The sequence below is a fragment of the Scleropages formosus genome, chromosome 1 (genome assembly GCF_900964775.1).
Source record: "Scleropages formosus chromosome 1, fSclFor1.1, whole genome shotgun sequence".
Taxonomy (NCBI): Eukaryota; Metazoa; Chordata; class Actinopteri; order Osteoglossiformes; family Osteoglossidae; genus Scleropages; species Scleropages formosus.
The window spans coordinates 45,297,431-45,313,194 of NC_041806.1; the positions used below are offsets into that span (position 1 = coordinate 45,297,431).

The window sequence follows — 15,764 nt, forward strand, 5'->3', positions numbered from 1 at the left end:
ACTACCACCAGGGCAGTGGAAAGAGTGTTCCCCGTTCTATCTAATTTATCCACGTTTTTGTCTCTATGGAGATGTTTGAGTAACATCTAGTTACTATATTTTGGCATGTGCTTATGTTTGGATGAAGCATTGCCTTGGATACACCTGTTTTTCTGTAGTCAACACTGATAAAGTGTCCAATACTGTGGGAATTCTCACTGCATAGTGCCTCTGATTTGGGCTCACTGTGCAATGCATGAAGCCTTAAGTCAGAATAAGTGCATTAAACACAGATATGCATCAATCATATTACATAGTGTATGGTATTATGTTGGTGTAGTGCATAATGGTATTGGGGTAAAATTGCTAATCTGAAATGCATGAATCGAAATAAGCAATTGCTATTCCAGATTTCCTCCTGAGAGCTTTACCCTACTCTGTTTCTTGGTTCGTTTTAATCTAACACCAGAAAGTCAATAAGGTAGTGGAGCTACATTCTCCCAAATTACCAGCTGCTTAATTCCTAAATTCACTAGTGAGATTTACTTCTGAGAGCTTCCTTTTCTGAGTCCTTCTGCTCTCCGAAGGTGGCAATGTACTACTGCGAATGCTTGTTTTTTTCTGTTTTTTAAATGTTTATTTTCTGTATGCTTTGTTTTGTACAGCTCCTGGTTGTGCTTACCTCAAAGCAACCGGGGGGACAAAAAGCAGACAGCAAAAGAAACCTCATCTGAGAGCCTGCGGTAAATTCAAAGTATCTCTATGCCCTTGTTTACAGCGGTCTCCGAGGCACCATGTCAATTGGCAGCAATTCATATTGTAGATATTATGGATTTTGTTGTCTTATTGTAAATGACGGAGGTGGAATGCACAGAATGTCAACGCATTCAGAGTTATAAAACAAAGTGCCATAAGGATGGCCGTACAGGGCAGCGGTTAAGGAATTATTATGGACTTGTCGTCTCAGGGCTATCTGTTTAAATCCCCCAAGGGATGCTGCTGTTGTACCTTTCCATGGAGCACTTATCCTGAATTGCTGCAGTAAATATCCAGCTGTATAAATGGGTAAAGTGTGAAATTGCAAGCTATAAAAGTCAGCATCGACATAGATGGTATACTGAGAAATGAAAAATTGCAGTAAATGTTTACATGAAGCTCTTTTTGAACTGTACTGCTGCGTTTCACTGCCTGATGTGAATTGCACTGTTGCTTTCCATTGCCGCTATGTTTTAAAACAAAATAACAATTGCTTTTGTGCGGTATGGATTTCAACTCATAGAAATTTCTCCTGTAGTTTTCACTATTAAAATGCATTGTTTCCCAGCATTAATTTCTCCAAAATGTTAAATTCAGAAATAAAATTACACTAGTTAAAGGTAAAATGCAAAGACTAATTTATTCTACTTTGTATGATACAAAAAGGAGTGGCATGGCGGTGCAGTGGGTAGCACTTGTGCTTCATAGTTCCTGGGTTGTGAATTTGGACGTGCGAATCCAGCTCAGTCTGTGCCGAGTCTGAGCGTTTCCCCTTGTTCACACGGGTTTCCTCCCGCAGCCCAAAGATCCATTTTCAGTGAATTGGACTTAGTTCAATTTCCCTTAAAGTGTAAAAGGATGAGTGTGTGTGTGATTTCCCTGTGATGGCCTGGCATTCCATCCAGCATGTACCCTGCCTCAAGCCCTATGCTTCCAGGATAGACTCCAGAGCACTGTGTCCCACCACTGGACAAGTGCTTGTTGATAATGGGAACGGGGTATAATTTAATCCATACGTGTTCAGTCATTAAATGTGGACCCATGCAGAAATCTAACTGCTGACTATTATTCCTATGGGAGGGAAAATTCCAGTAAATCAACCAATTAATCAACATGCAAAGTTTGACTGAAAACACTTTATTGCCTACTGTGTACCAAAGGGAGTAGTTTGTTGTTTCAGTCCCCATTATTCTTTACACTTAAACGACTATGTCATTTAAAAATCTACAACATATTTTGTTAGCTTTACTTTTCATGATTTGTGAGAGCTGCTTTCTGCAACAGTCTCCTACTTATAGTCAAAGGGACCGATGTCCTTTCTCAGTTCCTCTCAAGAACAAATACATGAATCCGATTAAAAAGACACATTTTCAAATTTACTTTATTTTTCCTATTGCACTTTAATGTTTACGTCTGAATTAGCCCAGGAATGGCTTCATTAATCTCTGGAATCTGCTGTAAGCAAAACAAAAAATGTGAAGAATCAAAGTTTGTTTATACAAAACCAGTTGCACTTGGTTAGAATTATAATTAAGTGATTTGTGTTTTAAATTGTATGCTTAATTCCACTAAAACATTTTTGAGTAGTATGCTACAAGCACTAAATAAGTGGAGACAAGTAATTAACATATCTGCAGGCATAACAATCTCTTCTCTTTTTTAAATATCATAAAAAGCCTGAGGAAATGGAGCTTTCCTTTGAATTCGGCATCTGGCTCGACTTTAGGGACTGTGACAGCCATCTTGACCAAAAGTTTTCTATAAAAGGTTATACAAAATAATAAAGAAAAGGTCAGTAGCATTTTAGTGGACAACTCATGATAATGTTTAGATTGCCTGTGTGTTTTGTTGTCCTATTGAAATAAATTTAAGTGGGTCAGCAAGCAGCTCGCAATAAATAGGTTTTACCCAACCAATAATCATACGAGTAACACTTTCATAAGGGTATTATTCACAGATAAAATTTGACAGCATGGCAAATTTCAAAAAAAGCACAATGCAATGAATCAGTTTGGTCGGACAATCATTTGTGATTTTGCTGCGTTACTTGAATTTGATTTATAAAAAAAAAAAAAAAAAAATCCACACAGTACATTATACCACATTCCAGGAGAAACATCACAAACTCTTGTCAAAACAACCACAGTTTTGACCTTCTTTTACTGAATCTCTTTATTTTTGCATAATATCTATTTTAATGACAAAATTTCTATGATATTAAAGGAAAGGGAAAGGACCTGTCATCAGTGTGATGGATCATCTGACACTGCATTTTAATGTATTTTATCATGACTGTATTTCAGGTGAATACATTTTTGCATGACATATACTCTAGACAATCACCTAACACAACAAAAAGGAGCACTGTGACATTCTGGTGAAGAGAAATTGACACTGAAATATTTCAGAAGCACAGGCCATGAATCATGCACACACCAATCATTGTGAACATGTTATCTGATACCGACTGTGGCTTATGTATTATACATACATTGCTAGCGTTTCGGAAGGGTGAATGGAGAATGAGACAATCTCACATGCTGGCCCATGCATGTTAACAGTGATCTCATGCTATCATAATTACACTCTCCTCTGGCACCTCCTGGTCGGCAGGACACTAAGTGCTTTTTGCAGCAGTGCTAATTGCCTTTAATTATGGCATGCTGCCTTTTGTTGACGATAAAGGCCGCGTGCGGTAAAGCCTGAGGGCCTCTTGCAAGGCATCTCGGATGGACTCCCTTCTGGGCCGAGGAGGAAAACCTTCCTTTTTGACAGCTAGGTTTGAGCGGGGCACAATTTAAGTTACAAAAGCCTTCAGACCAGACAAGGTCTGTGATTACTGTATCTAATAAAACTGAAAATGAAATATGCTGAGTTTCCCCCTGGCCTGCTGATCCTCTAATTTTGCCTTATGCCAAGTAACGTCCATTAGCTGTGACTGTATTTACAATACAGTCCAGCCTCATGTACCTTATTAGTTTAAATGTAACCCAGAGCTCAGTGGCCTTGCTGTGGACTGCCATTATGTTTAAAATGATTTGAACTCAACTTTTCTTTGTGCTCCATCTAGTAGGTGGTGGAAACCTTGGGGCAACCCTGGCACTTTCAGGCCACTTGGATGGCATCTGCAGACAAATTACACTTACATTTACTCAGTTAGCAAACACTTTTCTCCAAAATGACATACATCTCAGAAAAACACAAAGAGTGTGTTACATCACACAGACAAAGATTTTGGATACAAATACATGAGTACAGTCAATTTCTCACATACCACCATATGAACCAGTATACAGTACACGAGTAGCTGGATAAAAGCGTATCCATTACTCAACAGTTTCTTAAACAAAAATGATTAAACATGCTAATCATGCACTTACAAATGAATATTAATTAACAAGCTGTGTGTTTTTTTAAAATATGTTCAAAATCTTTGTTGCCCAAAGTGATATCTCAGCACATGCCCTTCTAAATTCAGTTTTATTTGCGGACACATTTTCAAGGGGAAGAATGAAGTAGGACAACACATTGACAGTCACCCACGCAAGGAGGGCACGTCAAAAGAGATAAAAATTAAGCCAGAATATTGGTTAACAGTGCTGCTGCCCATAACATGATGGTCACCGTAATGGGCAACAGAGAACAGACCCTGCTCTGCAAACATACATCTGCAGATATTAGTTTATTAACTGGTGGCCAATGCAAAAACTAAAGAAAAATCAATGAGAGCATTTTTTTTTTGTTAACATCAGGCCAGTGATTGGAATCTCAATGGGTGGTTCTTGCTCTACTGTGAGATTGCTTTTGTGTTTCTCGGTGATAGTCTGTGTCGAGCTTTCCATCCCAAACCCTTGAGGGCTCTTGTCCGGCAGGTTTTCTAAGAATGCATTTCAAGTCAGCCGCCCCTGGGCCATGCATTGGGCCACACGTTTAAAGGGTCAGTTCTGAGTGAATGCCAAATTGTTTTGCACTGTGCAGACAGGGGCTAAGTGCATGTTCTTGTGCATTTTTTCCATTCTGCCTCAAGGTCATTTTCCCTCTTTCATTTGGCAGTTAAGGGACGTGGCAAGTAGTCTGTGGTCACTGACACGTTACCAAGATCTATTTTCTTATTACGTTTCACGCACTCAGAGAACAGTGGAAGAACAACGGTATTCAGGCCCTGTCATCCACTGATGAGAGTTTAATGGCAGCATCATTACAAACACAGCGCTGGTCCGAGAAAAAGGAAACATTTCCCCTTCCTGCTCCTTCCTTCCCGTTTGTTATTCAGACCAGCATGCCCATCTGTCTAAGCAAAGGGGACTGCATTTGGCAGCATCACTGCAGCCTGATCATCCCACTGAAGTTAATTTTTAAAGCGTCATGATGAAAAATCACCGTGATTCTCTGGAGCCGCAGACAAGGGCAACGTGCTGTCCTGGGTAAGGCGAGCTGACAGCTCCATGAAGAGAGCTGAAAGGTTAGCAATAAACAGCGGCCTGTATGTCCCCTAATACACTCCCTCCCTGGAGGTCGGAGGGCACATCACAGTGCCCACAGGTCTGTAAATGCTGCCCTCGATGTCTAAGCAAAAGCAGGAACTGATGACGGCTTATTTCTTCCAAGCGAAAGAAAAGACCACGCTGTTACCATCAGATAATAACAGCAAAATATAGCAGGAATCAAAAGAAATGCTTTTCTCACTTTGACCTCCAGCAGTACAGCCAGGTGCAATGCAACCTTTACAGCAGATTACACAAATCCAGAAAAAGGCCATGTTGTGATGACTCTATATTAAAAAAGGACTGATACTCCATGGTTGTGCAATGTGATGCTCTGAAAAACCAGCATTAGTCCTTACAGGTATGTCAGACATCGACTGGCAACATCCCAACAGCCTCACAAAGTCCAGTGTTTCATGCTCAGCAAAGTGGGTTAAATGGTTCCATGCTTCACTCGAGTTTTACCGCAGGTTCCAGCAACAGAACAACAAACTGAGTTCAAGGCCTGTTAAATAAAATACACATGTACACACTACGGAGGAGGAAGGTACTTGGGACGGTACAAAAGCTCTATCACAGCACTATAAAGGTTTTTTTTAATAAATTATGCTAATTCACTAGATACCAGCTGCCTGGATATAAAAATAAGATGGCCTTCTTAAAGAACGAGATGGAGGCTTATCTGTGAGATTACCGGCACGGTAAAGGAATGGTTTCAGAAAACTGCTATTTCTCAAGAGCAGCTTGTGTTTGGATGTTCAGATGTTGCAGAATAAGTTTACAGTACAGCAAATAACAATGTCTTTACTAGCCAGATGCATAGCTTTTCTTCTCCACCCACTTGCTAAAGTGTCAATGAAAAGTAAACCTTGCAGTGTTATGTTGTTATGTATAGCCTCAAGTTAACAGACGCAGGTCGATGTTCCACCAGTGCACTACAACCAGTGGGCAGCTGGCCAGTCATGTAAACATACGGCTGACAAAGGGAAATGTGACTGGTTGTTGTCTTTTTAGGTGATGCTCTTTAAGTCGACCCCTGTTGATTCTTCATTATTGAGTGGGAACTGTTATGAAGGCATGGACTCTGAGCTATAATGAAGACCACAGTAAATATCCCTGTGTTGTCATAATACAAGATTTCTCGGAAGCGAAACTGAACCATCGCTGCCTTTGGAGTGGGTGTGCTGTGATGTGTGCCTGGAGAGATGGAAAGTGTCTTACGGTTATTGGAAACCACAGGCGCTCGCATTTTTCTGCCTCCACTCACACCTTAAATAAATCTAACGTCGTTCTGTAATGGACGTCCATGTTTTATAAACCCGGGAACGACCCTGAGAATGACGCATTCTTCAGTCCTTCCACTTGATTTCTCAATCTGATGCACAGAGAGCTCGCCCACGGTATTCATGATCCTGGAAACAGGCACACAGTGCTCATTTCATCAGCACTACCAAATGCTTAGGGGGTTAATTATTGTGCTTGGCTGAAGAATGCCGCATTTCACTTGTGTCACATGTTGAAGAAGGAATCTCGTGGCTGCAGAAAATACCACCGATCAAAATTCTGCTTTTACTGAGTATTTACACAATATTATTCTATATTATTTTCATCGTCATCTGTCACCATCTTCGGCGACCTTTCCCTCAAGACTGTCCATGGTGCCTAAAAAATTTCTGAGACTCTGAAATTTGGCAACTGCCTTTTATATGTTTCCAAAGATGTTTGGAGGATTCCCAGAAACTGTGTGTTTGTTAATTATCTTAAAAGATCATTAGTATCCCATGATGCCTCACTTCTGCAGGCCACAGGGTGAGAGCTTCTAAAGGGTTAGGGATTAAGGAGCATAAGGACAAAGTCAATCGTGCACCAAAGCCCCCCCCACCAAATTCTTCATCAAGCCTAAATTTCTCTGTAAAAGGAGAGGCATGATACATCATCATAACTGTATATTTGTCATATGCATATACTGACAAAGCTAACTAACAAATTACATTTTTAAGTGCATTGTCCACTACTTCTAGCACAGACTGTTTGTAAAGTTATATTTTCAAAGATTCGGGACTAAAACTGTGTTTCCTGCATTTCTGGCCTTTACACAGCCAAGGCTGACAGCTTTATTGGCAATTAATGGTGCATCCAATTAATCAAGCAAGCAATTAATGGTGCATCAGCAAATGAATGTTCGCTGTACAGCGTAGACCTGGGTTCAAGTCCCTGCCAAGCCACACTACCCTGTGTGACAAGAAAGCCTAAGGAAGGCAAAGAAATATCTGGTGCCACAGTGGTTAGAGCCACCACCTCGCAAACTGAGGATCCTGGTTTGAATCCCTTCTCCTGCTGTTGTACCTTTGATCACGGTATTTATGTTGAACTGATACAGTCAGAATGCTCCACTGTAGAAATGTGTCAATCGTGAACTGTGAAGTTCCTTATATCTATTACTTTAAGATGGCACGGATATGAACAATGGCACCCGTTTAAAATTGTTAATAATAATTAGAAAACAAGAATCTGCTTCTTTGGGTGGGTGAGATTGCTGCAGTTCTCTCCCCTTATTACTCACAGCCACACCTATGGTTAGTCAAGCAGGAACAGGGCCACAGCTGAAATTGAGAAAAAAGCATTCTGGGGCATTTACACAGTGAAGCCTATAGAGCAAAAAGAACCTGATGGTTCACAGTGCAGGAGAGAATCTCCTAGCTTCTCATATCATACCTTCGAATCCAAGCGTGACGGTGCAAAACCTTCTCATCTCTTCACTTGAGACTGTCTTCTTCTGTTTCTGTATTTAACCTATCAGCACAAATATCAAGTTCAGTCATATATTTCTGAGTTATTTCAAAGCAGTATTATTTAAAAATGATTAAATTAAAAATACCGTTTCTCTTTGATAGTATCAGAAACTGAGAAGACACCGTACGAGGCGAATAGAGTACATTGTAGGCTAGACAGTTAAAATTAAGTGAAAACTATATTAAATTCATGTCATGGAATGACGTAACTAAAACATTTTGGATTAGCTAAAATAATTTCAGTGTTAGTATATTCTATTATTCATTCCTTTTGTATGTGTCCATGTTCTGAACTTAATACTAATGCTAAATAAAACACTATCAAGTTTGAACTAATTTAACATAAATGTGTCTCCTTGGTGGTGTTAAATAAAGAAGAACAATGTTGCTATGGCGCAACTGTCCTAGAAATTGGCCTAGATATTTTAATGCGGTGCTTAAGGCTACCATAACCCCCAAAGTCTAAGCTCTGGGTCATTTTGAAAGTCAAAGTATGCTTGAATGTTTCTTTTTCAAGCAGGTTTTTCATTGTACATGTGTGTCATCTTCAAATCAGCAAGAATGAGTTATTAATGTCGTTGCTGAAACGTCCATTATGAACATGAAAGTATCTGTACTTCATACATCTGTTTAATCTCATCAAAACTCTTCATATATAAAGAATAACAATGTAAACACAAAAATTTAAACAGATGTCCACCAAAGACAGTCAACACTAAAGAAAGCTGCTTTCAAAAAACTGTTGGTGGTGCATCACAGGAATGGTATGTATTAATATCACCTATATATTTTTTTTAATCTCTCCTTAAAGTTGCTTCCGACAAAACATCTGATCCATGGATTAATAAAAAGAAAGAAAATTGAGAAACAACTTACATTTTAAGACACCAACTGCTGTTTATGAAATATTTATGGTAATACTGAAAATTTAACCAAAAACTCAGTCCAGCTGAACATTTTAAGGAATCTTGATTAAACTCATCTTTCTTTTTTACTGGAAAATGGATTTAATATTGAATTTATATTTGTTTTATTGAAGGTGCCTTGAATGGATTGCTGTAGTTCCTCCAAGGATGTAATTACTGTAGTGTTTCACAAACAAACACTTAAATCCTCCACAAAATAAACTTGACTTTATCAGATCCCTTAGGAACACATGTTCAAACCCATATCTCCCACTCTCAGGAAACCTCTCCGATTCCGTCTGAAAATACGATGACGAAATATTTCACTATGCTGGTAGAGGAAGCAAGACCGAATCCTATGATATTTCAAGAATACAGCCTTTTCTGGTCTGAGCATTTAAACTGGTGAAAGAACACATGGCATATAACCCCCTAAAAACCGCAGGTGGTGAATGGCCATTATTTATTATTATTATTATTATTATTTATTATGATGCAAATAAAATAACTAAAACCATCAATTTGCAAATGTGTGCTAATGCACCTTACATCAAAGTGTAATTTTCAATGTGTTTACATATTTAATTTTCATTGGAATAAAATGACATGGAATGCAGATCAAGAATTACAATTTGAAACACGCTCCAATTAGAGGACTCTGTCTGCATCAGCGCCTGCCACAGATACGCACAAATGAGTCCATCTCGCCTGGGGGATGGGGCTGTGATGCCCGATTCTGATTCAATGGCAGTTATATTTGGACTATAGCAGAGGAGGAAACATGGACGCAACAGCTGGGTCATACGGCCTACTTTAGCGTCCAAGCAGGAGTGCAGCTGCAGGAGACCACAGAAATTTGCCAATTCTTAATCCAAATGTCTTCTTCTACATGTTGTTCTACTGTTTAAATGAAGATATTGTTCACAGGGTGCACATCTAATCAACCACGGTTTTTAAAATACCGTGATCGTGCAGTTCTCAAATCATTATCATTATTTTTTCACTTAGCTAAAGTTCTATCCGCAACATCTTGAACACATTTGTGAAGTTATAGTTTTTTAGTTGCAGCTTAAGCACTTTGTGGAAGGGTGCTCAAGGAAGAGCCATTTTGAGACTTGATCCTGCAGCCAAGTTCGTAACAATATTTGTAGCCACTTCATAATCTTATATATCTGAAAACAGTGTCAGGGACCTATTAGAAGCAAAAGGTAGTTGTGGTTACAGGTACTGCCTTCCACATGGAGGATCTGGGTTCAAATCTTCACTTCTGCTCTAGAATCCATCATCAAGGTTCTTTTCCTGAACCGATACAGTAAAAGTTTCCCTGTTAAATCAATGGGTAAATAATTGTAAGTAGTATAGTAGACCATTCTAACACTGCATCTCACAATGAAATCAAATAACACTAATATATTATTTTACTGGTGAACGTAAAGGAATTCAGGAATTCACTACTGGGCAGTTTTACAAGTAGCTTAAAACCAAGGGTTCATAATTTGGTTCTAAACATAAATGTGTCAATTTAATACCCTTCCTTTTTATACCTGACATCCTGAAGAACAGCAAGGATGGTGAAATGAATAACAGTCCATGGCAGTGTGAAACAAATGAACATGTTTAAATAAATTCACTAGATTAATTTTTTCAACTCCATTCCAAAACAAAAATTACTTTCAAGTAGATTTTGCCCTAACCGAGAGTCTAAAAAAAGTGCTTAAAAAATTACAGTGGGAACTGAATTTATGATGTAAACATGCTTCATTTCAATAAAAAAAAAAATTATTAAATATGCACCTTTTGATTAAAAAAGTTTTTAATAACCTTTTTTTTCCATTTTGTTTGGATCACACATTTTTGCACTGGTGCTAAATAAGATAGAATCAACAATTAAATAATTTATCCATTAAAGTATAAAGAACAAAGACAAATTTGCATTTAAACACAAAATCCCAACAAGTCATGACTGGAAAGCTGTTCTTTATTCTGTATGCTAAATAGAACAATAAATCTTGCACTGAAACTCCAAATTAAATAAAAACTTGGAATGTGGCTTTTAATGACTTGCAATTTTGTAGAGGACTCAGATACATTAGGCTTTCATTGATTGTTACATTCATTCGAAAGACAGCTGAGTTATGCCTGCTGTGTTAATTGCACATAGCAGCCTTTTTCACATTACATATTTGCCCTTAAAGTTTAATAAAGGTGCTTAGAGCATGTGGCATTCGGTTGTCTTATTTAATGCTGCTAAACAACATATGATGTGGAAACTTTTTTTTTAAAGAAAATATGACAAATGGGAACCTGGAGAAAATGCAATAGGGCTGGACAACAACCTCAGTAGGAGCTACATAAAGATACAGTGTTCAAGCGATTTCAAACGAGTCACAATTTGTTAACATGTATTTTTCATTTAGTTTGGCTGTTGTGATTATTAATTATGAGTGTAACTGTAACACTTCGTGTCACGGCACGGGAGCCTAGGAAAAATAAAATTAAGTGATACTAATACAAACATTTGATGTATTTGCTTAGTGCCTAACAAAACTAATTTTGTTTTACATTTAATTTCAACTTAGCCAGCTTATTACATTTACATCGGGTTTAATTAGCTAAGTATCAATATTTGAATGTTGTTTTGTCTGAGCACGTTCGTTCGCATTCTTTTCGCAAACCTGCGATCGGCCCTCGGCGTCCAATAAACTTCGAATAAGACATCAGACAAGAACGCAACAACTCACCTTACGAGTCCGGAAGCCACGCCCACGACTGTGTTTGGCTCCGCCGTGCGGTGAGCGCGACGCGATTGGACGAAGTGGGCCGTCAATCACGCGTCGCTGCCATTCCTTCCGCTGTGCGCTCGCCGAGAAGTCGTTTCCTCGCAGATGCGTTCCAGTATGGACAGTTTGAAACGGCGGTTCGCCGTGCCATAACTTTCTCAAATAGAACACAGTTATACTTCCACTGAAGAAAAGAACAGAAGTGGCAAATGGGAAGCTTGACGCGATAACTACACACATACAGCGAGCCAGCGTACGACAAGACGACTTGAGTTAATTTTGAGAGTTGATAATATTTCTTCATTTTGGAGCGAGACGGAAAATGCCCGTGGCGACTCTGCTGCCGTTCACGGCGACCCCGAGTAGGAAGTCCGCGAGCCCGACCTCCTTCAGACTCACCGAGAAATTCATCTTACTCCTGGTTTTCAGCGGCTTCATCACTCTCTGCTTCGGGGCCATCTTCTTCTTGCCGGACTCGTCCAAGCTGCTCAGCGGAGTGTTCTTCCACTCGTCCTCGGTGGAGAACGACGCCCGGGCGGGCACCGACGCCGGCGACTCCGGCATCGGGACGGCGGGGGGCGGCGGCGGTGGCGGCGGCAGCGACCTCAAGATCCTGGCCAAGATTCGGCGGGACCACGAGAAGGCGCTGATGGAAGCCAAAGACACCCTCCAGAAGCGGCCCGATGAGATCCAGCAAGCCATCCGCAGCGACAAGGAGAAAGTTGCCAAAGACGTCGTGGTCGACAAGGGGGGCAAGGGCGACAGTTTGCCCGTCATAGAGTACGTGCGACCCCCGGGGGCCACGGGGCGCGAGCCTTCGGACCCGGACGCCAGGGAGAAGAGGGCGAAAATAAAGGAGGTGAGTCAGTGTGAGTGAGACTGAGGGGGAGAGAGAGATGACGAGTGGGAGATGCCTTGGCGATCTACCGCGTCGGCTTCTCACACAGAAACGAGTAAACTTCAGCTAAGTGTTTTCGACTCGCATTTTGACAGCTAACGTGGCTAACTTGCGTAACTTCAGTACTTTTTCTCCTCGTAGTTCCATGTCTTTGCGCGTCATACGCAAATGAACGAATTGGCCCGCCGGGTGAACTTTTTTTTTTTACAAAAAAAAAAAAAAAGGTGCATCGTCGTGTGTCAGAGTCATATCAGCCGCATGGCGACATGGCCTCAGAAGTCGGCTAAACCGCCGTGTACGCCTGGCGCGAGCTCGCAGTTTGAAATGCCACGAGCCTCCCGCTCTGTGTCCCGGCGAGGCCGTCACCTGGCCACGCGCGCGCGCGCTCCGTCCCCTGAGAGTTGAGTGGCGGAGGGGAACGAGCTCGTAAATTGTTCACCAAGTCCTTTTTTAGCCGAAATAATGGAGTCGTACGTCTGCTTGGTATTTGGAACTTTTTTTTTTTTTGAGAATCGAAAATGACGTAGAATTTACTAGGGGTTTTTTTTTTTTTTTTTTTCTCCCCTCCTCCAAAACAAGGTCTGTTTTGCTGGAGCAATTTGGGTTACCTTAGCCTGGCACTACGGGACTGAAACCAGCAAGCGAACAAGTGTCAGCTGAGCTTGTAGGTCCTTGACCCACATTGATTTTTTTTTTTGTTTTTTTTTTTTGGTTTTTTTTTTTTTTTTTTTTTAGGGAGTTTGTGGTGTTTCAGTAGAAACAATAGCAATTTGACCCAAAGAAGAGTGACATCCGCTGTCATTGTGCCTTGGCAATAATACCTGCTTTTCAATCACCCCATTGCCAGGCAGCGCTTCAGAACCAGTTACTTATGCTATGGTGAAGGAGGGGAAAGGTCAGTTTCAAAAACTTGTAAAGTAAGCAAAGCACACAAGAAGGCTACAAGGTGGTGGCCGGTTTACCGTTTCAGTTAAGGATTAGATGAAAGGAATTACAGCAGGTGTCTGATTCAAACCTGGGACCTGGCACTTCCAGGTGTCAGCTCTAGTCACTATGCCACCTGCTCCACACATGTATTTTCTAATGAAAAATTCTCCAATATAAAAACAATGAGTAAGATACTTACTGTGTGTTTGTGTGTGTGTGTATATATGAAATAACAATTGGGGTGTTTTAAAAGAAGCACTGCTTACAATACTGCATCTGAGTGGAGTATAATCATGATTAATGTTTAATGGTTTTTCCTCTTGGGCTGTAAAATGACATCTGGTCTAGGTATAATGAGGCTACCTGCAGCAGCTTTTCTTAAACTTAATTTCATGGCAGCGGGTAGCGTAGTAGTTTGCCCGTCGTCCCAGGTTCGGATCCTGCTTTTGCCGTAGTACTCTTGTGGAAGGTGCGTACACTGGGTTGCTCTGGGAAACATTACCGTGCTTCATAAATGTGTAATTAGAAGTCCCTTATTATGTGAAGCCAACTTTGGAGGTTGCACTGGACAAAGGCATCAAATATGCAGACATTGAAACCACCCCCAGGTTCTCCCTAACCACTGCTAAAGAGTCGGTCCCTCCTAACCTCCATCTGGCCTTTAATTTAATTTTAGAATGATTGCCTTATTGTCTGTAATGTTTTAATAGGTGTTGCCGCCTTTCTGGTTTGTCAGGGCAAATACAGTGCAAAAAATCACTCTGAGGAATTCAAAGTTGAAGTGTTTTAGTGTGTCTAAAATATTTTCCTGGCTTTCTTACGTAGTATCGCCAGGATTCCCTGATTTTTGCCTTTAACAGTTTAAATACATGTCTAAATTGATTCAGAATGTCTTTACTTATGGCACAATGCTAAACAAAGTGGAAATGCTACTAACCTTTTTTTTTTTTTTTTTTCCCCCTCTTTCCTGTAAAACCCTTGGGTTCTGTTTAATATGCATAGGGTTTTGCAGCGAGGCTTACAGAAGGTGACATGCAGGGCCTGGGAGATGTACCAGCCCCCTGGCTGTGGACTTTCCCATCACTAGGTTCTCTTGTAATATGATGCTTTCAGAAGTCATATCCTTGCTTGCTACCCTGGAAGTTACTGCTGTTTTTAGTTGGTAGTTTTTCATACAGGCCAGTGTTCATTGGTATCATTGGCAAGTCTTTAGTCTCTGACTGAATGCCAGTTTAGTACACTTAGCTGACTTGCAGTATTTACTGTATCAGTCCGGGGTAAGTGCTCTAAAGACTACTATAACAGTAGCAGAGGGTGAGGCTGGTAACCTTTGCATTACAAGTCACTGTTCTGGATGTGCTAGTATTCATTTGAGGTTTAACTGCATTGATTTATGTGTAGATTTTTTAACGCTATTACGCCCCCCCCCCCCCCAGGTGGAGAGATAAGTGCTTTGAGTTTTTTTAAAGCAGTCTATAGGACACATTTATCTAATATTCAGTTAATAAGTGCTGACTTGAAACTACCAGTGAACATTTTCTTTGACCTTTTTTTTTTTTTTTTTTAACTGTTGAGGCTTGGCCTGTATACATCTTAATATTGTATGGAAGCAATTTAGATTGAGTGTTTTCCTTGATAGAGTTCTCCTCTGGGGTTTGATGTGTTACAGGCCCTCTTTCTCTCTTTCTTGACCACTACAACACCTGCTGCTCCCACTGTGGGTGACTGCACCCTGAATTCCTAAAACTGGATGTGTGTGGTTTTGTAATCCAGGAATACTATTGCAAAAGTCACCTCCGTGAACTTTCTTTGGTTTTGCTTGCTGCGGTTAAGTCTCTCTTGTTTGAAGTTGCTGTAACCCAGACTTGTTCTTTGCTCAGGCATAGTCATTTGCATCTATGTAATTAAAAATGAAAATTGTCAGGAGGCTTTCATACCATTTGAAGGAATGTGATGTATATCGTACTGTGTGAGCAGGTTAAACACACATTAAAATGTCCCAAATGTTCTGTCTAGACAGGGTCTTGCCTTTGTAGCTGGACCCAATTGTTCCAAGGCATCTTGTAGGACTCCTGAGTTGCGTCAGGAGTCAAGCTTGCTGCAACTTAGATGCTGCTTACGCAAGATGATGGGCGGATTGTTCATGGTTGCTGAATTCAAGTGTGTGCAATGGCACTTCTTCCAGCAATCAGTCAGGATGGATGTTTTTGTCTTGAATGACAGTGCTTTCTGCTTATCTGTAG

General features: G+C 40.4%; 1 protein-coding gene and 1 long non-coding RNA gene across 2 annotated transcripts in view; one reads left to right on the forward strand and one right to left on the reverse strand.

Moving 5' to 3' along the window:
- Positions 1 to 3,193: 3,193 nt before the first annotated feature.
- On the reverse strand, positions 3,194 to 11,643 carry LOC108928516 (uncharacterized). The gene is made up of 3 exons (XR_001965670.2): positions 11,592 to 11,643; positions 7,935 to 8,012; positions 3,194 to 3,860 (listed from the first exon to the last, which is right to left on the reverse strand). It is a non-coding gene; the product is annotated as an uncharacterized LOC108928516 (long non-coding RNA).
- Positions 11,644 to 11,736: 93 nt separating this feature from the next.
- The window catches only part of man1a1 (mannosidase, alpha, class 1A, member 1), a 94,535-nt gene continuing 90,507 nt past the window's right edge, over positions 11,737 to 15,764 (forward strand). The window contains exon 1 of the mRNA XM_029251607.1: positions 11,737 to 12,555. Within this exon, the coding sequence (XP_029107440.1) occupies positions 12,019 to 12,555 (537 nt within the window). The 5' untranslated portion in view covers positions 11,737 to 12,018. The remainder of the gene's footprint in view (positions 12,556 to 15,764) is intronic.